A 26,789-nucleotide genomic window follows, 5' to 3' on the forward strand; every position below is an offset into this window, starting at 1 on the left:
CCTTGTAAAACAGAATACAAAATAACAATGCTTGGCTACGTGAATGTTGGTAAAAACACTCTCAGGTTTAGAATGATGTAAATGTTCTCGGCTGAAATCATTCAATGATATTTTCGCAGTTCTACAGCCTACAGCTAATGGCATGATGACAAGAGGTATATTTACTGTTGGGATGTACTTAACAGTTGGAACAGTTGCAGGCAGTTTGTAAACTTGTAAACTTCCCTCCTAATTGTTCCCCAACCTCCCTTTTGTCTTTGCAGTGAACAAGCACGTCCTGTTCTTTGAAAAGAGGAAGATCAAATCGATTTAAGAACACATTAGAAATATGGACAATATGGACAACAGTGGATCTGCCACAATTAAATGGATGCTTTAATTGCCACAGATTCTAAATGATGGCCTGATTAGGTTGCTCTCTGAGGACGACGTATTGGGTTCGTCTGTAGGCAGGGATCTTCCTCCATGCAATCAGGATTACCCAAACAAACATTATCATCACCAGGATACTTAGGTTCTGTGAAGTTCCTGTTATATTATTCATTGTCATTTTGCCCGACCTCAATCCTGTAAAAAAAAGAAAAGAAAAAAGCTCTATAAACACACCTGTGAGGCTGGGTCCACGAATTGTTTAAAAATGTGTGTATTTTGTTGTGAATTCTTATTTACAAAAACAGTTTCTCGTAACATTTTAGCAGAGAAATGATGCAGTTGCTCAATATTTATACATTTTACATTTACAACCGCTAGTTTTGAGTGTAGATTTTTTTTTTTTTTTTGGCACATCTATGGTTTTCATCTTGCCATTTGCTAACTGTTTTATAAAAGCAATAAGCCCTGCTATGTGTTGCACCTAATAATGCTCATTAGCTGTTATAAAAACAATGCAAACCACTGCCTTTTGGGGCTTCTTTTTTGTTTTGTCATCAACCCTCCCCACACATTTCTGTCCTCTCACTGCTGTTGTAACCTACTGGTTCACCTGCCAGTGAGGAGCCCCCAATGGGAGGACACGGCACCTCCAACTCCATCCTACTCCTCCGTTTTACACCCCCTGCTCACAGGCACCACTCCAGTGAAGCCAAGCACTGCGTCAAAGATCACCCATCCTGTCCGGCTTCCCTCCCCCAAACACAGGCAATTGTATAGACGTTTGGCCAGACCAGATGCACTGTGGTTAATATATTCAAACACGTAGACTACTCCACAATGGTGGACTTTACCCCTGCACCACAAGAACGCACCGCTTGGGGCTTATTGCTTTATTGAAACATCTTATCTAAATTCATGAGTGAAACACGGTAGTGTTTTTTTTTTTTTATGTTCCTTTGGCGGGTTCACCTGTAATTAAAGCTGCATTGTACGGTATGTGACCAAAACAACAAGGGAAATTATGATAACTGGTGTTTCAAAACAAGTGAAGAAATTAAAATTATCACAATGTATCAACACAATAACTTGATGACATTGAATTCAACAAAGGAAGAAACTTCTTTATATTTAATTGCATATTTAACAGTGTTTTCCATGTGACAACATATGAGGTTCTTTCATATATTTGATGGTCTGGACTTCCATCTGAAAGGAAGACAAATGGATCACATTTTATTATGCTGCTGAATTTCAAATTATGACTAGCACTATACCATCAGGAATCTACAGTCATCTCACTGTACCAATAAAGGAAACTTTGTTTTTTTACAACAAGGGTTCATATTTTAGATTGTAATTAGAGAAAAGAAAAAGTGAGTGTTAAAATGTTTTCATTTGCTGCGTTCTATTGTTTTATCGCGTTTACCGTGCTAAAATGTGGGGCATGCGTACGCATGGGGGCATGCGTACAAGTGGCTAAATATGTCTTTTTAGACAAATTAAGCCAGCGGTTTCTCTATTTACAGTAACACTTTTAGCCCCCATAAGTCACATCCATCCATGAAAGGTTGCGTTGTATCTTGGGAATGGGCTTATTCTGTGTAAAATGACACATTTAGCCACTTGTACACATGCCCCCAACCACTGAAATAAGAATCTGTCTAAAACAATAGAAAGAAGTAAATGAAATAATTTTAACACTCACCTTTTATATTCTTTAATTACAATCTAAAATATGAACCCTTGTTGTAAAAAAACTAAAGTTGTCCTTTAATAAAATGCCTTATTTTATCAGTATTTTACTGTACAAATACAGATGTATTGTTTGATACTGATGCCTAAAGGCAATTTCTCATATGGGGGTACTTGGGGTACTCAGAAAATGTTAATGTTTTAGTTTTTGTCAAAATAATTTATTCAGAATAATCTATCCCATGTCCATGAAATCAGTTGAATCTCCTCTAGAAACTATCAAACACGTTTGAAAAAGCTTTCATATGCCATGTATTTTCATTACAGCCAATAGCCACCAGGCCTAGTTGACAGCCAGCGTGCTGCATCATGACCTGGCCTGAGTGAGTTTTGAATATGAAAGCTAAACAAGAAATGAAAAGAAATAAAAATAGACAAATCGACCAAAGGAAAAAAAAAAGAAAAAAAAGCTGATTACACCCAAAATGTGTCAGTATCAGGCAGAATGTTCTGGTGAAGAGGGTACTCATCTGCTACAACCCCTGCCTACAACATTGCTGCAGGGGTTACAGTAGTAAAGAATATTAGAAAAATACTCCTTGTTCAAATGAACCAAAATTGTATTTTATTTTGAATGTGTTAAAGAAAGTGTGTGTAATGAATATACACTGACCAAAAGTCTGTGTATACTAACTGCAACCCTCTAATGAATGCCCTTTGTTCCAGTGAATGGAAACCTTATGCTACAGCTACAATTATATCCTTATCCTAGTTAATTCTTGTGCTTTGAATTGTGTGGCAACAGTTTGCGGAACCAAGGCCATTTCCTGTTAAGAATGTCAGTCAGTCCCCCCCACGCTCCCCATACAGGAATGGTTTGTTGAGATGAGTGAGGATGATCTTGATTGACCCTACCATAACCCTATCAAACACCGTTGGATTCAAATGCGAGCCAGGTCTAATCGCCCCAACATGAAGTGTCTGACCTCACTAATGCTGGCTGAATGGAACAGGCAGTGATATAGTACTGTATGTCCCTCCTTCACTACTATAACCTTGTCCACTATTCTGGGCTTGCTTTTCACAAAGTCGGAAATTTGCTGTTGCAATTTCCTTCCATTCTGACTCTATTGTGAGAGGGTCAACACAGTAGCGGTTTGGATTGTTGTGTAAGGTTCAGGTTATTTATTTACCAACCTTCAATCTACAGTATGTTCTTGGAACTGTTAACTTATAGTGCACTCTTTGTTTAGTCCCAGTAAATGCAGTTTTAAATGCAAGTCCACAACCCCCCAATTGATGTGATTTCTATCTAGCAATTTACACTGTAAAATCCACAGGGTTTATTTTACTCTGAGTGTGTACAAATGGACCCTTTACAGGTAGATCCCTTATGGGTGTGAAAATCTCAGAGTTACAGATCCGTAGGGGTCTATTCGGCTCCTAACTATGAATCATTTAGCTCGGGCGGGGGCCCTGAAAAACCCTCAAGGTCCCTGGCACAGCGGTTTTGGAGAGGTGCTGTGGTCGTGTTTATAATGTTCATTGTTCACCGTGGTGGTAGTAATCAAGTATGGAGGAAGGCACACTCGTACCCGTAGCCACCGGCGCTGCCATGCAAGAACATTTCATTTTAAACAAAAGCTGCCAACTCTTATTAAACCATTGCATCACTGAGTGGCACATTAAGAGAGAATGATGGAGAACCATCTCATCCGTTTCAAGTTTCGACATTCAAATTATCTTGTTTTTCCTAGGCAACTTTTTTTCAGATCCTATCCTATTCCTATTCTATCCTATATCGTTTAGAACAGATCCGTTGGTAGTTCCGTCTTGTTGTAAAAAGAGGTCTGCGTGCCGGCTTTCTGGACGCTGAATCCTGCCACCTGATTGGCTCTCCTGGCCATCTCCTCCAGCGGCATTGTGGGATAAAGGGCCATGTAGAACGCCAGTGCTCCAATAAAGCTGTCTCCAGCTCCCTGAGAAGGAACACAGACATTATGACAACCCTGTGGTAAACGATGTTGTGTAAAACGTTCCACTGAGTGACACGGAGAAACAGCGTCACTCTCTCCTCTGGTGTGCAGGGTGGGTAGGAGGTCACCACTCACGAAGGGCAATAAGTCATAAGATCATTGGTGTAAAAGTACATTTACAAAGTAAACTTTGTTGCGACCGTAGGGAGCAGTTAGTATCAAAACCTCCGCCTCATGTCAATGAGTGAGTCAATCAGTCACGCTCCATATATGGCCAATCATTTATTCGTGAATTCATCTCTAAATCTAATGGTACCGTAAGACAGAATTCATTTGCAAGTGTGACTCATGTCGCATTGTGAGCTTGTGGATCTGCTAATTTCAAAAGACATTTGAAAACTTGTGAAATTAGACATTCTGCATAATGAGTACTTTCTTACTTTTGGTATAAGTACATTTTGAACTAATACATTTGACTTATACTTGTATTTCTAGATTCCTGTATTGATACTTTGACTTACTGTAAGTAAAGAATATGAGTCATTTCCCCACCACTGCCATAAATAAGATGGCCTCTGCCAGGGACAGAGATTATGTGACAATGATGCCATTTCATTAACTGGGCAGGGAGGGAGACATAAACCTGCAAGGCCTGATAAGTCATGGCTTGGCTTCAAAGTTGCAATCCCTACGTTTTATGTCCTAACCAGGATTCCAATACAGGGTTTCCTGGCGTGGGACTGGGAGACCAAACAAACAATTGCCACTCATCCAAGAGGGAATCCCCTTAGCCAGGGACATACTGGCCATTGGGAAAAGCGGGACAACTCCCGAACGGCCGGTTCATTCCCGGCCTTCATTCCATTTTGGGGGCTGGGCGGCCAACAAAGTAAACCTTCACTGTCGGGCAGAAACCTTGTATCTCCATGTTTCAATTATTATTTTTTTTTTCTCAAAGCAAAGCCCTGCTTCATCATACAAGGCTGTCGCACAAAAGTAGTGAAAACAGCAGATCTACAAACACACAACGCCTCGCGGTGCAAGGCGCCGTGTGTTTGTAGATCGGCTGTTTTCACTAGTTTAAATCATTTTTAAAATGGTTTTGAACAAGGTTTCCACCCGACAATGACAAAATATAACTCATGTAATTGGCCCACTGGCTCTTTTTCCCGGGCTGAATCAGGGGCCCAGCATGTCCCTGCCCTTAGCGTTGCACACATAGGAGAGATTGCACTTATGAGCTTCAGGCAGACCTACTCGCCAACCAGTAGGTGTCCTCAGTGATGAGCAATGAACTAAGAGGAAGAGAAGGGCTGTGTTCTATGAGCAGCTGCTGTCAACAGCAGGGGGTGCTATGACATTTGTCAGTTGTCTTGGTCTTGGTTGGTATATCCCTGAAGTCTCAGCTATGAATGATTTCTCAGTGATTTCGGTTACTTGTGCTGCAAATGTATACGGACAAACAATAGCATGCATAAGGTGATCAATTCCATTACCAATTAGTGGCCAACTGGCCATCAGGTCAATCGTGTGTTCATGGAAGATATTTAGTCAGAGGCTAAGATTTTATTTGGAGAAGATACTGTTTAGGATTTCTGAAAGTATGTGTCTGAGAAGCTAAGCATATCCCATGTTTTATAAAAAAAAATAAAAAATGGATGTGATTTGTTTGAATTATAGATAGATAAATAGATAGATTTTCTGTATAGTGTCCTGCAACACAAGATGCCCAGCCTGCACAGGCTTAACAGTATAAGACATACACCAAGATAACACCACAAACAGAATACATTAAACCTATTGATTGCTCTGGCTGTGAGTTACGAATACATTGTTCTCCAACGCAACTGCCATGCCTTCTCTATGGATTTTCCTAAAACAAAAACTTCCTCAACAGCTTAAGATTCAGACAGGCATCCAAAACAAATCCGGATTTCTTATCCTGCATTTCTTTCAAATAAAGAATTTTGTACATCATTGTACAGTGGACAGTGAAAAACAGATGGCTATCAAAATAGGTATGCTGTGTCCATACCTATTTTAATAGCTAATCCGCAATCACAGAATGAAACTTGATCATTGCTTTGTTCAGGGTTCCCACACATTTTTACCAATTTATTTCCAAAACTTTTCCAGAATATTTAACCCAATTTCCAGGACTATATAACAATAATTCAGCTCAATAACGAGTCACTTAACTCCTATGCACAGTGCCCAAAGACAGGTATGTATGCCAGTGGTTCTCAACCTTTTTCACAATTTCTGCCTCTAATATTTGACAATTTGGCCAATGTTTAATTTGTCATTTCAGAGGTATTAACAAAATCAATAACCAAAGACAATGCATAGCTATTATTTCCAGGACCTTCCAGGACCCTTGATCAATTCCAAAACTTTTCCAGTACTGGAAAAATATTTTTCTAATTTCAAAATATTTCCAGGAATTTCATGACCGTGTTTGTTTGTCTGAAAAACACTTTCAAACCACACTAATCCATGGTTTTACCTAAACTAAACCCGGCGTTCAAAGTCAGCTGGATAGCACATGCCAGCTTTGTGAATCAGCAGCAGCTTCCAGTGACTATGGGGTTTCCTATCAGCACTGAGGGGATAAATCATCATATTCCTCCCTCCTTCATCTATTGATAGTTAAGATGGAATGTGCCATCCTCGCCCTGGGGGGCTTGGCTGAGAAGGGTGGGGGGGGGGATCACTGATGGGAAAAGGCATAGAATGGAATGTGGCGACACGCTCATGTTTAACCACAAATGGCCCACGCCACTGGTTCCCACAGGCCCGGTCCCATTACTCACCACTTCAGCTCTCGAAAAGAACTCCGCTGACGCTGGCTGAACTCTCTCCTGTGAACACCTCTGAACTATCTCGGTCCGTTCCGCAAACACCATTTGTGTTTTTATGGGTTGTGACAAAAATAAATCTCTTTATATATTTTAACGTTTTCCTTTACGTTTTCATCAACATTTTTCGAAATAATTAATTTTTAATAAATAAATACATCAATCAAAGAAATGTCATGAATTAGAAAAGAAAAACATTTCAGAAGAAGTGAAAATAGCAGATTTACAAGCTCACAGCGGGTCAAATTCGGGACAGGCTGTGAGCTTGTAAATCGGATATTTGTACTAATTTGGGTCCCAGGGAGACGTCACATTCCCTTTTTGGGTCTCGAGCTAAAAGGTCTGGGAACCGCTCGCTAAAAATGGCCGATCTACAAGCTCACAACACCGCCGAACGACAGACTTTATAAATCAAAGGGGCACTTCATCCATTAGAAGATGAGCATTAAAGTCTACCTGCTCTGTGTCTCAAAGGTGGGCAGTGGACAGTTCAGAGACCTGCCTTCCAATGACATCATCGGTGGGGATTCCGAGCTAATGGAAACTCCAGCTTTTCTCTTCCTGGAAAGTTACCGTGTTGAAACAGAAGGCGTTGAAATGACCACTGATGATGTCATCAGTGTTAACCTCTGAGTCCCAGAGTGAGAGAGACGTGATACCTTCTATGAGCAATGCAGTAGTGAGGACCAATGAAGATACGGTTCTAAATGGGTGAAGTGCTCCTTTAGTGTGCAACAGTTAACCCATTTAGAACGGGTACACATTATTGTGTATTATTATTTTATGCGTTAACTATTGAAAAACAGCAGATATACAAAAATAGCAGATCTACAAGCTTGCAGCGCGGCACTCGGTGCCGCGCTGTGAGCTTGTATATCTGCTATTTTTCACTGGTTAAAGCATTCAATAATTCTAGGCCTTAATTGTTCTAATCGTAGTAATAGATTGCTTGTATATTTACGGGATATTTATATTTGGCTTTAAAATTGCAGATCTATAAGCACACGGCTTATAGATCTGCTATTTTCTCATTTTGCACAATACTTGTACGCTAATGTATTAAGTAGGGCTTAAGCGGGTAATCAATGTAGTCGATTCCTTGATCTATTAAAAATAAAGTATTAAAAAAAAGGTGCTTCTAAATGAATGGAAATAGTAATCGACAGAATCATCGCTCAGAAGAATGTCCAGTTGCAGCCCTACATTGCAGGATCGGGAGGTCATAGGTTCTACGGTGATGGTGTGACCATAGGCGTAACACAGAGAGAGAGACAGGGTTATAGGAGGTTGGAAAGAGTGAGATCAGAGCTGAAGCATCTCTCACGGCCCCAGTGGATTTCCATGTCTAAACCCATGGCGTGTTTATGTCTCCTGTCTGGTAGTTGGGTTGGGCTATTATGCAGCAAACGTTTTGGAAACACTGCTCGTGGTGCTGGTGGTGGTGGTGGTGCAGTCGCATTCTGGTCTGGCTTTGGCCCGTTTCCCGATTCACAAGTCCTGCATGGTCAAAACAATGACACCACCCACTCAGGGGGTGGTATCACTGTTTCGACCAGGACTTGACAGCGCACTGGACTAAACGGTGGGACTAAAAAATCCCATTTTCTTTTCCTGCATTTATACATTATATATTTCGATTGAAGAGAAACCCGCACACTCTGCTCCAAATGACTGAATTTTATTGACAACGTTTCGAGCACTAGCTCTTCATCTGGTCAAACTCGAGATGTGTGCCACCAGCCTGCTTTTGTAGAGACACCCATAGGTCACGTTGTTAGCAGGGGGTGGAGCAACACAGAAAGGTAATAATATCAATTTATACAATAAAATTGTTACAGTGTTCATAATAATTTGATTCATCAAACAGTGAACAAAACACAAGCAAAAAAAGACATGATTATTACATATCAACTAATTAAAATCTAGAAAATCATTTCATGTTGGGCAACAATAGAAAAATATATATATATAGAAAAGGCAAACAATCCATACCAACACATATATAGACCTCTACACATACAATAGAGACAGTTACAAAAAGTGACTTATATAGAACTCCTCGTTCATTCCCTTGGGAGACATAGTGTTTAAAGTGAAAATCCAGAAAGATTCTCGTTGTAATAGTAATTTGTTGAGGTCCCCACCTCTTCTAGGACATTTGACATGTTCTATACCTTGATATCTGAGAGTCGATACATTATGCCCAGCGGCCGAAAAGTGCATTGCAACAGGGCTCTTAGGATCATGGTTACGAATGCTGCATCTATGTTCTGAGATGCGCGTCTTAATGGCTCTGTTGGTCTTACCAACGTAACCCAGACCACATGGGCATTTTAACAAGTAAATAACATTTTTAGTTGTACATGTTATGGTACCTTTTATGTCAAAATGTTTGCCCGTAAGTGGGTGCGTAAAAGTATGACTCTTAGTGGTGAAATTACACTGTGCGCAACGGCCGCACCTATAGTTCCCCTCGGGGATTTTAGTTAAAAAATTGGATTCTGGCACTATTGGGATAAGGTCAGATTTTATCACTGTCTGTCTAATGTTTGGTGGGCGTTTATAGACCACTTTTGGCATATCTGTACATTACATTACATTATAATGTATATATTACATTATATATTTCAAAACATAAACAAATAATAATTGTTTACAATTATTATTAATTAATTAATTATTAATTAATTATTTATGTATTAATTATTATTAACAAAAACAAATGTAAAAAAATCCGAAATAAAAATGTATAATAATTAAGAAGTAGTGAATATAGCTACAAGCTTGCAACACAGCGCGAAGCGACACGTGTGCTTGTAGATCTGCTATTTTCACTAGTATGGGTCCCGGACAAACTCTCTCTTTTGGGTCTCGACCTCAGGACCAGTGGTTCTCAAACTTTTTCATGTCAAGGACTTTTTTTGCACTGGTTTCGTCTGGCTAGTCCAGACTGATTCGTCTGGACTAGCCAAGGACCCCGAAATTGAAAATTATTTAACAGCTGACCCCCCATCTGAATTTATTGTGTATTATAATATTTTTTTTTACAAAATGCTAAAAAATAGCAGATGTACACAAGCTCACAAAGCGGCACAAAGTTACGCGCTGTGAGCTTGTACATCTGCTATTTTTGAATAGCCAAACAATAAAATAATATGCATAATGTGGGGTTAATTGATTGTGATGCTGTATTAACTCATTGAATGCCCTTTTCAAGATGGCCGCCAAGTACCAGGATGCCACGTTCCTAAATTTCTAGTGCACGGATCAATTTTTAGTGCACGGATCGTGCACGCCCATGCACCATATATGCACCATATGTGTAGTACTTTTTAACAGCTTTTAAACAAAAAAATCCGCTTGGAAATCCGTTCAGGCATTCATGAGATACAAGCCTTCAAAGTCAGACAAGACAGCCATTTTTGCCATTTTGAAAGATGCGTTTGTTATGGGGCTAAACATGCAATTTTGCAATTGCGATTATGCCTAATACATTTGAGGCATTTTTAGAATTTTTTTTATAAAAAAAATCTTTGAAAAAAAAAAAAAAAAAAAATGGCTTCCAACTCGGGAAACTCGGGCTGTGGCAGCCTGGGACTACTGTAATAACTCGGGAAACTCGGGCCTTGGCAGCCAATGAGTTAACACATTTCACTGGGGACCCCCTGGAACCCACCAAAAGACCCCTGATGGTCCCCAGACCCCACTTTGAGAGCCACTGCAATAGGATATATTTTCCCACACAGAAACCAGTGGCCACAACTGCATCAAAGCTGCAGTCCATAACCTTTATTTTATAGAGAATACATTTTTACTTTTACCAATCTGTATGGCATGTTAATAGAGTAAATTATCGTCATCGGTTTAAAGACTTTTCAGGCACGGTACCAGTGAAAAGTCCACTGGGGTGGACTGAATTCTCGATGTGGCTAATATGGCTATAACAATATAACTAGTTGGAGGTGGTCAGGTCTCCATGCTCTTCCATCGAGGAATTTAGAGGCTGTTGTTTGGGAAGGAACTAGTGGTTGACAAGTGGTACTGCCTGAAGCTCAAACCTCAAAGCACAACATTTTCCCAGCCAAGCAGGCATTGCATGTGAACTCAGTGGCAGAAAGTCTCCTGTGTTCTGTTGGAGAGTGGAGACCCCGGGTTCAAATCCAGAAAAGGCCATTTTATGGATTGTAATTTGTAGCTTTGAGGAAAAAACAAAAAAAACAATACAGTACAAAATATTGTTGCTGTCGAGCAGAAACCTTGTATCTCCATATTTCAACTTTTTATATTTTTTGGTCACTTGATGCTCTGCTACCTCATCATAAAAGAGTGTCAAGCTAAAGTAGTGAAAATAGCCGATCTACGTGTGTGAATAGAACACAGGTTATCTGTTGTTACTAAAACATAACTTTCTCATTATTTCCTTTGATTATTGTGTAAGCAATTGACCACTAAATAAATCACTGACAATGATGTCAACCTAATGTAAAAGTCAAGAGTCAATTCCTTTCATCTCAAATCATTCTTTATGTCCTTGGAGAGGCACTCTGCGTTCTAATAAGCCCTCCTGAAGCCCACCCAGCAACGCAAGACGTGGGATTACTCTCCTTCTAAAGCTCCGGGTCGTGACACTGGGGTAGTCATCGCCCCGACGCTTCCTTGGGCTGAAAACAAGACACTGGCAACGTGACGTTATCGGAACTATAGCGCATGAAGCTCAATGGAGCTGACAAGCCTCAGCTCGGCTGTGGTCGCCCTCGACACAGTGTGGTGAAGGTTAGATGTGGGGGGCTGTCAATCAAACGACAGAAGTGCTCGCCGCGGATGAGCTGTGACGCTCACTCCGGTCGCCTCCGCTCCGACCACTGCCTCTTGACCTCTGTGCCATTTCATCACTGAGCGCGCTTCCATGTTCTTGCAAGGACCTCAGCGTTTCTGAAGTTTCTCCTGCATGGACTTGCATAACATAATATACTGTGTATGTATTTATGTAAGTAGGCCTGTGTGTGTATATACTGTAGAAATGTACTAAGTCTGATCTGATATCTATCTATCTATCTATCTATCTACCTACCTACCTACCTATCTACCTACCTACCTACATCTACAGTATCTCCCCCATCGAACTCAAATTTTCAGACCCCCCATCAATGCTACTGAACAGCCTTTACGTCTGTGTGTTGGTTAAAAAAATATTGAATCAATGAAAAGTATGACATGCTTCTGACTAAACCAGCTAATTCCACCAGAGGGGGTGGAGACGTGGAGTTAGCTGGTTTTGTCCCTGATCCCCTCAGGGACAAAACCTCATAACTCCACTAGAGCTGGATCTGGGTAAAGTGGTGATAATGTAATGACACATGCAAGTATATGACAATATATAAAGTCGCAATACCAACTTTGAGGCAGTATTGCTTTGTTTTACAAAAAATATATAAGGATTTCTTCATTTCCAGAACAAAATTACTTTTTTTCTGTCAGTCTATAGGGGGCATGATCTTTTTTCCTTTCTAATGAAATGAAAAGCAATTGATTAGAAACGGACAAACTGGAAACGTGCTCTTTATGGAGAGTGAACAAAGCTGAACCAAATCAATCCACCATACTGACACCTTCTGAGATGGGCCCATCATCATCACACTATATATTTTATTACCTTCTCCAATAAAGGCTCATCTGGGCCTGACATCATGTCTTGTATTGCTCCAGATATACCTTTGTTCTCCACCCAGGGGGCCTCTTGTGACGGTGCACCCATACTGGTGTGACAGACAGAGCAGCCGTTAACCTCTGAAGCCTTGGGCCTTTGTCAGTGAAAGACCCCCTGGGGAGAGCAAAGACCAACACGGGGGCAGCGATGACTCAGTACGTATGGCGTACACACATCCGGAAGTTTCCAGTAAGACTGGCAAGCACAGCAGGGGAGCTCTGCTCTGAGATAACAGGGGAGGATGATCAAAAGCGTGGTTAATTGAAACGATTAGGAGGCGCTGAAGGGTGATTTGTATTAGCTTTATGCGCTGGTGCGGCGCACCGAAAATAGCCGATCTACAAGCTCACAGCGTTGCTATTTTTGGTGGAGAAAAACAGTGCGCGGTCAAGTATAAATCAGGCATTACACCGAACACATCTTTGATCCGTCGATCATTCTCCATCTCAGCTTTGTTCGTTCGATCCCTGAGGCACATGAGGCACTGATAAACGCAACTTGGCACTTGTGCACAGCAGCGCTCTAGCGGGTCTTTTTTTACACTCATCGGATTTGAAATTGACACTAGTCTGGATTTGACTTTTTTTTTGTGCAGACGTTGCTAAACAGCGGCTGATGTTGCATGTGCGATCCATTAGGTTTCAGTGGAAGAAGCCGGTGTCACATTGACCTCAGAGGTGAAGGAATGCTCTTCGGGGTATTTGGGGGGATTCCCCTGCCTTGGTCTTCCTGGAAGACGGTGTGCGAGTGGTCCTTATCTGTCTCCACGCATGAAGACGGAAGGCTGGGAATGATTTGTCCATCCAGACCCACCGTACAGATGTAATGTCTGGTTTAGACAGACCCCCCCCCACACACACACACACAAACACACACACACTACAGTCAACCTCCCGGAGCAGTGGAAACCTGGGCCACCCAAGTCCCAACAGGGCTCAAGGCACAGTGAATGTGTGTGTGTGAGCATGTGCAATGTGCGTGTGCCCATCATGAGTGTGTGCTGTAGCCTCAATCCAAATGTCCACACGTAAACAGCTTCTGCTCTGATCTGGGCAAGGAATGAATGCCTGCACTCAATTTAGGAGAAAGGGGAAACAAACAGACAGAGAGGGGGGGGGGGGGGGGGTGTAGCGGGTAGATCTGCCCGCAGTAGATCAGCACATTTACTTTGTTATTTAAGCCAGCGCCACAGCCGACACTGACTCAGCCCCGTAACTGGTGTTATTGGGATGAGGGTGGGAGGTTTAATCTGCAACAATCAGGGACGTTGCAGATGAAGGACACGCACGCCCTTTGATGGTGCGAAGACAAAAAGTTGTTTTGAACTGTCTCCTCTCAGTGTGATCCCAGAGGGCCGTACGGGTGGCATGGGGGAAAAACTCCTTGCCCACCACCAGCGAAACTAATGGGGTCGAATCCTCTGCGGTGCATCAGGGCTTGGCCAGGGTGCTCCAATGAACATGATTGCCCGTAGTTGAGGTTGCAGAGCTGGGTTAACTTGGCAGGGTGCTCCCTATCGCTGCTCTATGGCGACTCCTGGTCAGGATGCCTGCTCAGCGGGGAGTAGATGTTGAGAGTTGTTCCTCCGCATGAGGCGCGTCCTCCCGGTGAGACTCCAGGCAGTCCGGTGAACAGATGAAGCGTTGCGTGTATCGGGCGACCAGAGATCTTCGCCTAACGATAAGCCTGGTAAGATCTAAATCTAAGGGTGGGCGGGAACAGCCGCTAACAAACGTACGCCTACTGCTTTGGAAACCAATCCTGTCACCATCCCAATATGAAGGACCACCCTTTGCATTGGTGCCGCATCGAATAGTTTCCACCCAGTTTTAGAAACTACATTGAATTTAGATTGGTTCACTAGATGTATTCGGTAGGTGGAGATCTCAGATCGTCTGGCATCACAAGACTACGTGCTTGACTACACCATCCCTAACAAACCAACCAGTAGGTGACGAGGAAGTGACGAGGGACTACACCACAAAGGGGAAATGGGAATTGGCATAACGACTAATGTGATGGGGAAAAAAGGACAGAAAAAAGGCAAGAGTCTGTCCAAACCAAATGTAACCAAATGACGTCAGACTACATTGAATATCGAACCCGTAGCGCTGGCTCAACAGGGTGTCGTGCCATCATCCAACTGAGCGGGAGTCAGTGGGACAAAGAGAGAAACCGCAAGTGACTCACTGTGTTGATACAGAGGCAAATACTGCCTCCATTCTCAGTCCAAAACTAGCCAAGTAGCCCACACAGCACCAAGTCATCCAACATGCAGCAAGTGAAACCTGTTACTGACAAGCTTGGGGCCAAACAGTTGTCTAAATGCACTACTGTATGTACAAGCACTGAAAAAGCTAGCAAATCACAACTGCCTGCGAGGCATCTGGTTATGAGCAGAAAAAAAGAAGAAAAAAGAAAACACTGCCGCGATAACAATCTGTTTTCTTTCTGCATTTAAGAAGAAGGGGAGAAGAAAAAGCTTTACTGGAAGAAGGATTAGGTTGTCCAGAAGAGTTAAACACACCAGAATTTATGGGGCCATCAAAGAACAGAGGGTAGTGTGTGTGTGTTTGTGTGTGTGCGTGCGTGCGTGCGTGCGTGTGTTGGGGGATCGGAGTGGGGAAGGGGAGGTGAACATGCAGCAGGCGCGACCGCAGAACGGCTGTACAGCTTTCTGCTGACTGGTGCAGGCCTGAGAGGTGAGTCATGGGAGGGGAGGGTGGTGGTGTTGGTGGTGGTGATGGTGGTGGTAGTGTGTGTGTGTGTGGAGGGGGGGGGTTGCAACTTCGCCCAGAGAGACAGAGACGTGAGTACAAGGCATGAAGAAGAGGGGGGGTGGGTGGTGGTTGGGGGTGAAACGCTTTTAAAACAAAAAAACAAGCGCTTCCTTGAAATACTGATGTACACAACACTATCCACCCACCACCACACACCACCACATGGTTCCTCTTTCAGACTAACTGTCTACTAATCCGGTCTCCGCAAGCTGTTTCACTTGATTTCGCTTCTTTTTATAAACTTCACAAGGCTGCACGCAGGGTTTACAATAGCCACGCAACAGGTTTACTGTTGAGAGACGAGACTCTGAGGGGCTTCTAACCTCTGCTTGTTTGTCACAGTGTGTCAGACTATAAACTACGCTCCGTGATTAACAGCTACTGCCCAGCTATGATATCATACCACAGAGGGGGAGGTTCAATTGAATCCCCAAGCAAATTAATTGAACTTAACGGGCACGTTTTGCAGATACGCTGAGTGCAAAGACGCAGTTAACACTTCTTACTAATGACGCAGGTTGTAATATTGATGTGAGACCAAAGGACCCACAAACCACTATGGCAGGAAATGCAGGCACCTCGCTGAGCATCCTGTGACGTCACATAGCTGGTAAAGGAAAAGAACACCCCAGTGGTCCCCACATCGGCTTCATCTTAAACCTTTCCAGTTGAGAGGTTGGCAAATCATCAGGCTAAGAGAGTCACAGTACAGAGTATGTGTCACAAAGCTTTGTTTGTGCATAATATGAGCGCTTGGAATCCGAGGGTCTTGCTTATGAAATGCACACTGGAAATTGTATCAGTCACCGTTCATCATCGCTGCATTACAAATGTAGGAGAACGTTCAAAGGGATTCTTACTGGCATCACAAAATGATAGGTGAGAAGTGGAGGAATTGTGTAATCGTTCAGTGAAAACACATTCCGTTATTTGTCATAGTGGCATAATCTTCACCTCACTCACAGATTGATGCATTTATAAACTGTTTTAATAACACTATAGGCTGTGAAGTGTGTATACTATCAAATCAAAACATTTGGAAAGAATCACACATTTTTTTTGGTGACCTTTATAACTAGATCTTCAGGCCGCTACACATAATATACTGTGTATGTATTTATGTATGTAGGCCTGTGTGTGTGTATACTGTAGAAATGTACTAAGTCTGATCTACCTACCTACCTACCTACCTACCTACCTACATCTACAGTAGCTCCCCCATCAAACTCAAATTTTCAGATCCCCCCCCACCCATCAACGCTACTGAACAGCCTTTACGTCTGTGTGTTGGTTAAAAAAATATTGAACCAATGAAAAGTATGACATGCTTCTGACTAAACCAGCTAACTCCACCAGAGGGGGTGGAGACGTGGAGTTAGCTGGTTTTGTCCCTGATCCCCTCAGGGACAAAACCTCATAACTTCACTAGTCTAGAGCTGGATTTGGGTAAAGTGGTGATAATGTAATGACACATGCAAGTATCTGATGGTATATAAAGTCGCAATACCAACTTTGTGCTTTGTTTTACAAAAAATATATTAGGATTTCTTCATTTCCAGAACAACATTACTTTTTTTTTGTCACGGTATCTATCAAAATCCAAGGACATTTTGACACTTTTTGGGAGACAGAGAGAGACGGACAAGACTTCTGACAGAGTCCTGACATTTTTACAAACAAAAAAACGAAACCGTACAAAAAAAACACACAACAAAAAAACTATTTTACTTTGAAGACAATCATATTTAGTCGAACATGTTTTAAGTCGAACATGTTATTTGTCATAGTTGCATAATCTTCACCTCACTCACATATTGATGCATTTATAAACTGTTTTAATAACACTATAGGCTGTGAAGTGTGTATACTATCAAATCAAAACATTTGGAAAGAATCACAAATTTTTTATGGTGACCTTTTATATATAACTAGATCTTCAGGCTGCTACACTGCCTTCAGAAGGAGTTTTTCAGGACACTTCACGGCCTGAAAATCTAGTAGCGCTGCCGCTGATCAGAGCACCAGGTCATGAGAAGCTTGGCCAATCAGATCCCTATGTTACTTTTTTTATTATTTTTTTTGGTCAATCAAATCCGGATATTACGTTTGAGACACCCACACACAGCGAGCCTTCTAATATACAAGATGGAAATCTCTGAAACTGATTGCATAAAGCATATTATTCTGGGTGGAGAATAATATTAATTAGAAGCCTTTTTAAAAATAACATATTTTACCTTATATTTTACTGTAAATTACTAGACAGAACATTAAAACAAAAGCAGAGAGGCAAAGACACCACACAGGTCTCCAGACAGAAATGAAGGATGAAAGGAGAAAGTCAATAATAATACTAAAAGTATAACCTTGTTACGGTACATTTTCCAACTGGATAGATACCGTGACCTTTCTTTTTCTTACCGTGGTGTCCACCGGTGTGACCGGTGCGGTGGGGATGTGATGTGTGGTGGCGTTCTCGCGTGCCTTGAGCACCACACAGCCCTGGTGTCCCAGGGTGACGATCACAGAGCCGCAGCCTCGCCTCAGCAGCTCCTGGCCCGCCTGACGGGCGTCCTCCACACTGGACACCGACAGCCCCGTCAGTAGCTCCGCCTTCATGGACACAACGTAAAAAACCCTGGGGGTCAGGGTTGCAACTATATGCATTTTTTTAATATTTTGTTATTCGTGATTTATATAAACAAAATTGACACAAAGAAAATCTTTTGTATAAATGATTCAAATTGATGAGTCCGATGAACTTCCGCAGCCCTTTGCTTTTACATTATTTCGCATTTGTTGTTTAATTAAAGACATGTACAAACAACATACAGTAAGGTGTATTCTACGTCTATATATTGTGTTTATATAGGTATATACTGTATATTCAATTGAATATTATCTGTAGATATCACGGGCACTCAAGCCAAGAAATAACTACTGATAATCACACACACCACCATGATGTTCATTAATAATCGACTGTCCATCCTCCTTGTGCGCGAAGCTGAAGTGATGAGCAAATTAACTATTTTGTTTCTCCAGAAGTCATTGAACATCGGATGGAAGCAGAGGAGGGGAGACCTTTGTTAAATCCAACGGAGGAATGAGCTGATGGCTGCTCAGACGCTCGTGATGAGTGCTCGGGTGAGCAGTAGTTACTCAGGGACTCCTCGGTGCGTTTTACTGGAAGGAGAACCGCTGACCTTCTGATTGCCAGATGGCCTCTTCACCCACTGAGCTACGGCACAATTAAAGACAGTCAGGGTTGTTAAAGTCATACTGTGCAACATTCATTTTGTTCCTTCTTTTTTGTGACACCTCGCGTAGCTCCGCTGTCATTTCTGTATTTGTCTATACCAGGGGTCTTCAACGTTTTCAGGCCAAGGACCCCTTAGTTGAGAGAGATGAGGCAGGGACCCCCACAACCTTTTCATACATTCCATATCGTTTGACAGCACAATCATCAGTGTATTTTGGATTCATATCAATTTGTGTTTTCAGGCCCGAAACATCTGAATCTAGATTTAATGCCTGGAACTCTGATTTACAAGGGGAACTAACAATGGATGAGTTTAACACAGCCTGTGAGGAGGCTCAGGCACAGACTAGTAATACTCGTTTAAAATTGCTACAATATAATTGGCTGATGAGGGTGTACATCACGCCAGAAAAAATAAACAAATGTGATCCTAATATCCCAGACACTTGTATCAGATGTAACGATGATAAAGGCACTCTGTTCCATTGTTTGTGGACATGTCGCAAAATAAAGGAGTTTTGGGAGGAGGTTAGAAAGGAGTTACAACGGATACTACTTATTAATATTGAGCTAGACCCAAAACTCTTCCTATTAGGCCTTTACCCGATTGGCCATAAGATAAAAAAATTGCGAGATAAAATTTCTGGACCTTGGGTTCCTATAAGCCAAAAGGGTTATCGCCCTTTCATGGAAAAAGACAGGGAAACCCAGCATCGCTCAGTGGTTTAGGGAACTATCTTTGTGCCTTCCCTTGGAAAGAATCACATACACTCTCAAAAACAAACAAGAGTTATTTGAGAAAATATGGGGGAATTTTATTCATTATATGTCAAGGGCAACGATCTTTCGCATTTGATGGAGGAACCGGGAGTGGGATAGACGTTTTCCCTCTGCAGCCAATTATACGGCCTTGTGGCATGGGAATCTGGGTGTTGTTGGTATGTGTGCTCTGTTTGTCAAAAGGAAATATGTAAATTGTTATTATTATTTTTTTTTTGTAATTGTGTTGTTTTTCTTTATATTGTGTTGTGGTTTTGTTACGGGATTGTTTTTGTTTTATGTTTGTAAAAAATATGTTTGATGTTCTCTGTTAAAAAAAAAGAAAACTCAATAAATATATTGTTAAAAAAAAAATTGTGTTTTCATATATTTAACCACTTGAGCCGTCATTACCTATTAACTTGACCTTTTACTCTGTACTTAATGTGCTTTTTTTCACCTCTTTGCTGAGAATAGCCGATCTACAAGCTCTCAACGCCTCGCAGCGCGTTGTGAGCTTGTAGATCTGCTATTTTTGGCTAAAGTTCTCAGAATATGGACACTATGGTTCAAGTTGTTAATATAAAAAGCATTGGAAGATTTGGAGGACCCCCTGTAGTAACCCTGTTGAAGACCCCTGGTCTATACTGAAGGAACACCCTGTCACCAAAATATGGAATTCCCTGGCCCCTGACACCATCCACTGAAAGATTTGGATCACCGGTTTCTTCCAAACTGTCCTGCAAAAACATCCAACAGGAGACCACAGGGGGAGGTAAATGTAAATTCTCATCGAAAGGTGTCATTCACTGCCGTTGTGTTTCCTTTTTCCATATTTCCCTTTGCACATATTATAGGGTTTTGTCTTTGTTGATGACATGTAGGATTGTGTTAATTTGTTATGCTACATTGATGAACTGAATACATACTGTAGGACCACAATGGAATCAAGTCTCCAGGACTTTTTTGCTGTTATCCTTTTAGCCCAAATGTTTGACTTTATCACATGCTGATTAGGGTTCTGGTGTCCAAAGATACTTTGTGTGTATCTACAAGGAACTGTATTCACATGCTAAAATACATATTACTTACATATGCATAATACATTTCCGGTACATTTCCAGTGCCTATATCTTTTTGGCCCCCTTCTGTTTAATTGGAAAAAAGTTACATAGTATGACTTTAACTATAATCTATGATTATTGTGTTATATGCTTACATTTCATATCACACACCATGCAACTTTCACAATGTAATAATACATTGTGAATGTATGAGTTTGATTAACTGCTGCAGCCCTATTCAGAGTGATTCATTCCTTTATAATGCATGATCTCCTTTTCTGACATTTCGCTGACATAACAGACCTCTACACATTATCTCCAAAGTGGCAACAGTGGTTCAAGGACAGTCAGCTTGAATGAATGAATGAATGAATGAATGAATATATGGGGCTGTTGCAAGGACTGGACTGAATCATACATGGCACTTGTGAAGGAATCTGATATTTATTTTAATAATTTTATGTAATGTACATACTGCGCATGCATGTTGTACACTACAAGAATGTGGTGCTAGGTCAATGCCCCGTGGGACAGTTTTGACAGTTTGGGTTTGTGGGTGTCATATGACTCCACCGCAGAGCTGGTATCAGCGCTAGGGTCAGTCCCAGGTTAAAATAAGGTATTGGTGTCAGGGACTTTCCACAAGATTAAGATACAATACCGCTGACCATGTGTGACATGTACAGGTATAAGACATCAAAGCAGCGGCTTTTATTCCCCTGTCACACACACAGTAGAGCAGTGGTTCTCAAAGTGGGTGACGTAGCACCCTAGTGTGCTGTGACGCAAGTCTAGGGGTGCCGCAGAATTCTTTGATAATATTTTTGGAATTTATCAATATCACTTCAATTTAACCACTTAAACCCTCTATAATTAGTAAGACGGACCAAGTAACTTCCAAGACAAAAAATTGCTCACAACACATCACATTGTGAAGCCTTTTGAGCTTGTAAATCTGCTATTTTGGGTAAATGTTCCCCCCAGAATAAGGATGCTGGGGTTCAAGTGGATAGTTGTCTGTTGTAATGGAAACTACTATTCTCTTAAGTGATACATACTGTATCTTAGGTTGAAAGATTTAGATATTTACATACCGTAATATGACATAAATGTAAGGTTAAAGTAACAAAAAACTGTAAAAAAAAAAAAAAGCATTATTTAGAATACTGTAATCACTGTAATCACACTAAATCAAATCAACTGACAGTTCCAGAACACGTTGTAATAACATTACAAGTATTGGTTCTCTGAATTGTAGCATTTTAAGACATTGTTAATCTATCAACAACAGAGATTAAATTAACTGATATGCTTCAATTAGCAATATACAGTACAAATATGATTAATGTTTTAGAACATTACATTTCCCCATTAACTACATTATCCCAGGCATCACTATTTTGAGCATGCCATTATAGCTTAAAATTGTTTAAAACAATTGTCAAATGTATTACATTTTTGTTAAAAAGAGCAGATCTACGTACTAGCTCCCAATGCATCGCAGCGGCTCCTTTAGAATAAGTATAAAGCAGGGCTTCAGTGGACTATGTCTGTAGTAACCAATCAAAAATCCCCTTCAAAATTCCTTGGTCAATACAGTTTTTTGACGCATAACAAATGATTCACCTCAAATTGACACAACAAAACTAACTAAACTATGTGAGTGTTATGGGCCGCAGGGAGTGTGAATGCTCATCTAGGTGTGTGCAGGTCCTCAGGTGAACACCAAAGGTACTTTTGTTGGTTATAAAACACTTCAAACGTGCTATGTGGGCCGTAGATCAAAGATAGTTCACACTTTGTCTTCCATAAGCCCCCTGCAGCATGTTAGACCACACACACATATTCTTTCTCTCTCTGTCATATGCACGCACGCACGCACGCACGCACGCACGCACGCACGCACGCACGCACGCGCACACACACACACACACACACACACACACACACACAAGAGTGCCAGACGACCCCGCACTGGGAGGTCAGGGAATGGCTGACACTCGCGCTGAATAGGGTTGGGGAAGATTGGATCCCCCTGCCAGCGCAATTTGTCAAAGGGAACAATGGCCCGTGACAGTTCAAGAATAAACCGCACAGCGGATCAGTGCTTTTAGAGCCCCGATGCCACCCTGTTGTGGTCAGACAGACGCCAAGCGAGAAAGAGGGAGAACCGTCTTCTTTTGGCTATCAGCTTCAAGACAGGGGATCAATCTCTCTCTCTCTCTGTCTGTCTGTCTCTCTATCTGGCTGTCTCTCTCTCTCTCTCTCTCTCTCTCTCTCTCTCTCTCTCTCCAGTACGAGTGAGGGTTGAATCATCCCTACCTGCCTGTGTGTTTGTGTGCGTTAATCACCCAACGAGTGAGCACCCTCTATCTCACATACCATAATACAACGTGACAGTGTTAGTGTACTTGTGAGACTGTGCGTGTCTTTGTGTGTGTGTGAGAGTGTGTGTGCGCGCATGTGTGTATACACAGGTGTGCATACTGCACGTGTACTGTATATAATAACAATCTTAACCACTTAAGCCATAGATTACACGTTTGGCTATTCAAAAAAATAGACGATCTAGCTTGCAGATCAGCTATTAAAACAATTTTGAAAACAATGTGTTGAGACATTTTGAAATGTGTGAAAGACATTAGCGTCATTTTTCCAACATAAAAGAAAGGAAGATTTTCGTCCATGATGACATGCCCAAAATAGGGACGACATGTTGAAAGTGGTTAACCCATTTAGAACGGGTACAGATTATTGTGTCATTATTTTATGCTTTAACTATTGAAAAATAGCAGATATACAAGCTCACAGCGCGGCACCGAGTGCCGCGCTGTGAGCTTGTAGATCTGCTATTTTTTTTTATCGTGAAAATTTGAATTTTGACTCGATTCTATAAGTGTCTTTTGAATCCTTCTAAGATTTTTTGAAAAACCTATGTTTCTATGTCAGCAATCTGGCCAGCCATTGTCAAAGAAAAGGTCCTTATCACTTAAATGGAGCTCAGTTGGTCTGTTCTCGAGAGACTACTATGTCAGTGGTTCTCAAACCTTTTCATGTGAAGGACCCCCAAAATGATATTTATTTGGCCACGGACCCCCCATCTCAAAATATCTAGTTCCACTTCCAGGGACCATCCAGAAGCAAAATTTGAGTTACAAACGTTCGCTTTGAAAACACATACCGGTATATTCAAAGATTTGCGCCCATTTTCACGACTTTTTCAAAAATAGCAGATCTACAAGCTCGCAGCGCGGCACTCGGTGCCGCGCTGTGAGCTTGTATATCTGCTATTTTTCACTGGTTAAAGCATTCAATAATTCTAGGCCCAAATGGGTTTTAAAAGAAGGGTCACTTTCATCAACTCTCGCTTTCATGCCCCCCCTGACACACACACACACACACCTGGGCTACAGCGCTCCTCTCCACCTCGTTTCACCACATCAAAAAGAGGCTCCCGGGCAAAACTCACCTTCACTTTACCTCCGAGGGGGGGAGGAGGAGGGTGACTCAGCCGCCCCGCGCACATCTGCACTGTTTTTGTTTTCACTACGTTTCCATCCATCCCTGCCCTCTCCCCAACCCCCCCCCCCCCCCTCTCCTTTCCCTTCCCCCTCCCGTCACTCAGCCGTCTGTCATCGGGTCTTGACAGTCAGGGTGCAAGGTTCCATGACGCCCAGCCTTTACCGTAAAGATTCTTAGTCATGTACGACTGAGGCCATGGTAGGTGTGTGTGTGTGTGTGTGTGTGTGTGTGTGTGTGTGTGTAGAAAGAGAGAGAGAGAGAGAGAGAGAGAGAGAGAGAGAGAGAGAGAGAGAGAGAGAGAGAGAGATTACCTTTGAACTGTCTCATACCTCGTTGTGGTCTGATCTACACGCAAATGTGATGTGTATGTTTTTTCTTTTCTTTTTTTTTTAGGTAAACGGGTTGGGTTGTTGGTGTGAATTCGGCATGCGAATAACACATCTTTTTTAGATGGAAAGTTTGGCCGATTCTACAAATGCCTTCTAAATCCTAACAGTATTCTGTAAAACATAATGTTGCTATACTGTATAGTATAGCTAAAATATAAAATGACAGAGAGGGTTAAAAACTGGATATTTACTTAGTTGCGACCCATAAAAATGAGTGTGTATGTGTGCGTGAGCATGTGTGCGTGAGCATGCGTGTAATACATTTCCGGTACATTGTCACACAGGATTTTGCTGTGGTGTGTGTGAGTGTGTGTGTGTGTGTGTGTGTGTGTGTGTGTGTGTGTGTGTGTGTGTGTGTGAGTGCGTGCGTGCGTGTGTTTGTGCGTGTGTGTGTGTGTGTGTGTGCGTGTGCATGCGAGCGAGCGTGTGTGCGTGACTTTGTGTACGCATACTGCATGTGATTCATCACCTCAGACTCATTACAGCAAAACACATCAGATGTTCTGTAGAAATGGGGGTCCAGGTCTTGGATGGCCGGTGCCGGGTTGAATATGGTCTTCACTGTGATGAGAGGAGAGACAATCAAAGCACAGAACAGTGAAACGCCAAATAAAGATGAAAGAAAAGATTTCAATTTAACTTTGAAATTGAAATTGATTGACCCAAATGCCTCCTAAATCAGTACTTGTTGGTGCCAAGGACAACCAAATTGATGTATTTGGCCACGTCCCCCATCTGAAAATGTTTTGTTGCCAGTTACCCCAGAAGAGAAGATGTGTGTTAAAAAAGAAATCTAAATTATTCAACATTTTCCTTTTTTTCATGTTTTTTCTAAGATTTTCAAAAGATTGCTCATGTACAAGCTCGCTTGTAGATCTGCAACATTCAATTACTTTCTGGTTAAATGCAATCCCATTAGCCAACTCCTTGGTGACTGCTAATCTTCCTGGGGTCCATGAATGACATAATACATGACACACACATTTATTATTTATTTTTCGCATTTATTATCTTTTGCAATGCTGTGATAGTTTTCTCCTGTTTCTTGTCCGTCAATTTACCTTAGCTACACTTTTACTACGAGGGGGGGGGGGGGGGGGGGGGGGCATCGATGCAGGCAACACTCGAGTGGAAAAGGCTGCTATAAAAAGCCACCCTTTTCAGAGACCGAATTAGCATTCGCTGAAGAAAAAATAATAATACCATGGGTGTGAAAGGCCCGGGGAGATGGCCTTACATGCTGTGTGCTGTGCAGGAAGTGCATTAGCGCGTGGGGGTGTGCTGACCCTTTCTATATGTGTGTGTACTGTGTGTGTGTGTGTGTGTGTGTGTGTGTGTGCGCGTGCGCGCGAGTGTGTGTGTGTGTGTGCGCACGAGTGTGTGTGTGTGTGTGTGTGTGAGAGAGAGAGAGAGACAGAGAGAGAGAGAGATGTGGAGAGAATGACAGAGAAACAATGTTTTTGAGATGTTGCACGTCTTATGCATATTCATGAGATGAATGCCTTAATTCACTCTAATACAGAGCGCTGCCTGTGTAAAGCATGCGAGAAGATAAGCCTGGCCAACAAAGTGGTGAATTATGATATCTCCATGTGCATATTAAAGCCCTGTGTGTGTGTGTGTGTGTGTGTGTGTGTGTGTGTGTGTGTGTGTGTGTGTGTGTGTGTGTGTGTGTGCGTGCGTGTGTGTGCGCGTGTGCGCAAAGTACACATTTGTGTCGTTGGTGACATCAAAGTCTGTGGTGTTATAGATGTGTATGCTCGGTCTGCTGGCTGTGTTGCGCATGCCTGTGCACATACGTACGTGCGTGCGTGTGTTGCGTGGGTGCATGAGAGCAGCTGCGTGGGTTTGCGCAGGGCTTTGGCCACCTGGCGCTTTGAGGTGGATGCTGGGTAGCTCTGCAAGTTAGAGTGAAACAGCGTGTCACGCGCACACACATACACACAGTGGTGGAAAAGGTACTCGCATTTCTTACTTAAGTAAAAGTATCAATACTGCAATGTAGAAAGCCTCTGTTGCAAGTCCGGAATTACAAATGTAATTGAGTAAAAGTACAAAAGTATTGGTATCAAAATGTACTTAAAGTACCAAAAGTAGGAAGTACTCATTATGCAGAATGTCCCATTTCACGTTTTCAAATGTATGAAATGTACAAGAATCTTATGAAAATAGCAGATCTACAAGCTCACAAGGCTGAAATGTATGGTAGGCTATATAGGGCTGAAGTGGTTACTGTTGTGTAATGTTTTGTAATGATTGCAAAGTAACTACAGTAGTAACTTCAAATAAGTGTAGAGGAGTAAAATTACAATATTTGCCTCTTAGATGTAGTGGAGTAGAAAAAACTGAAAATCAGAAAAAATACCTCCAAATTTTACTTAAGTACAGTACTTGAATTGAATAAATGT

At 41.9% G+C, this 26,789-nt stretch overlaps 1 protein-coding gene across 1 annotated transcript in view; it reads right to left on the reverse strand.

The window, feature by feature from the left end:
• Positions 1 to 2,161: 2,161 nt before the first annotated feature.
• The window catches only part of rbks (ribokinase), a 48,541-nt gene continuing 23,913 nt past the window's right edge, over positions 2,162 to 26,789 (reverse strand). The window contains exons 7-9 of the mRNA XM_080750523.1: positions 24,851 to 24,942; positions 17,807 to 17,998; positions 2,162 to 4,043 (exon numbers count right to left, since the gene is read on the reverse strand). Of these exons, the coding sequence (XP_080606649.1) occupies positions 3,870 to 4,043; positions 17,807 to 17,998; positions 24,851 to 24,942 (458 nt within the window). The 3' untranslated portion in view covers positions 2,162 to 3,869. The remainder of the gene's footprint in view (positions 4,044 to 17,806; positions 17,999 to 24,850; positions 24,943 to 26,789) is intronic.

This window comes from Nannobrachium achirus (assembly GCF_963921795.1).
Source record: "Nannobrachium achirus genome assembly, chromosome: 20".
Lineage (NCBI taxonomy): Eukaryota > Metazoa > Chordata > Actinopteri > Myctophiformes > Myctophidae > Nannobrachium > Nannobrachium achirus.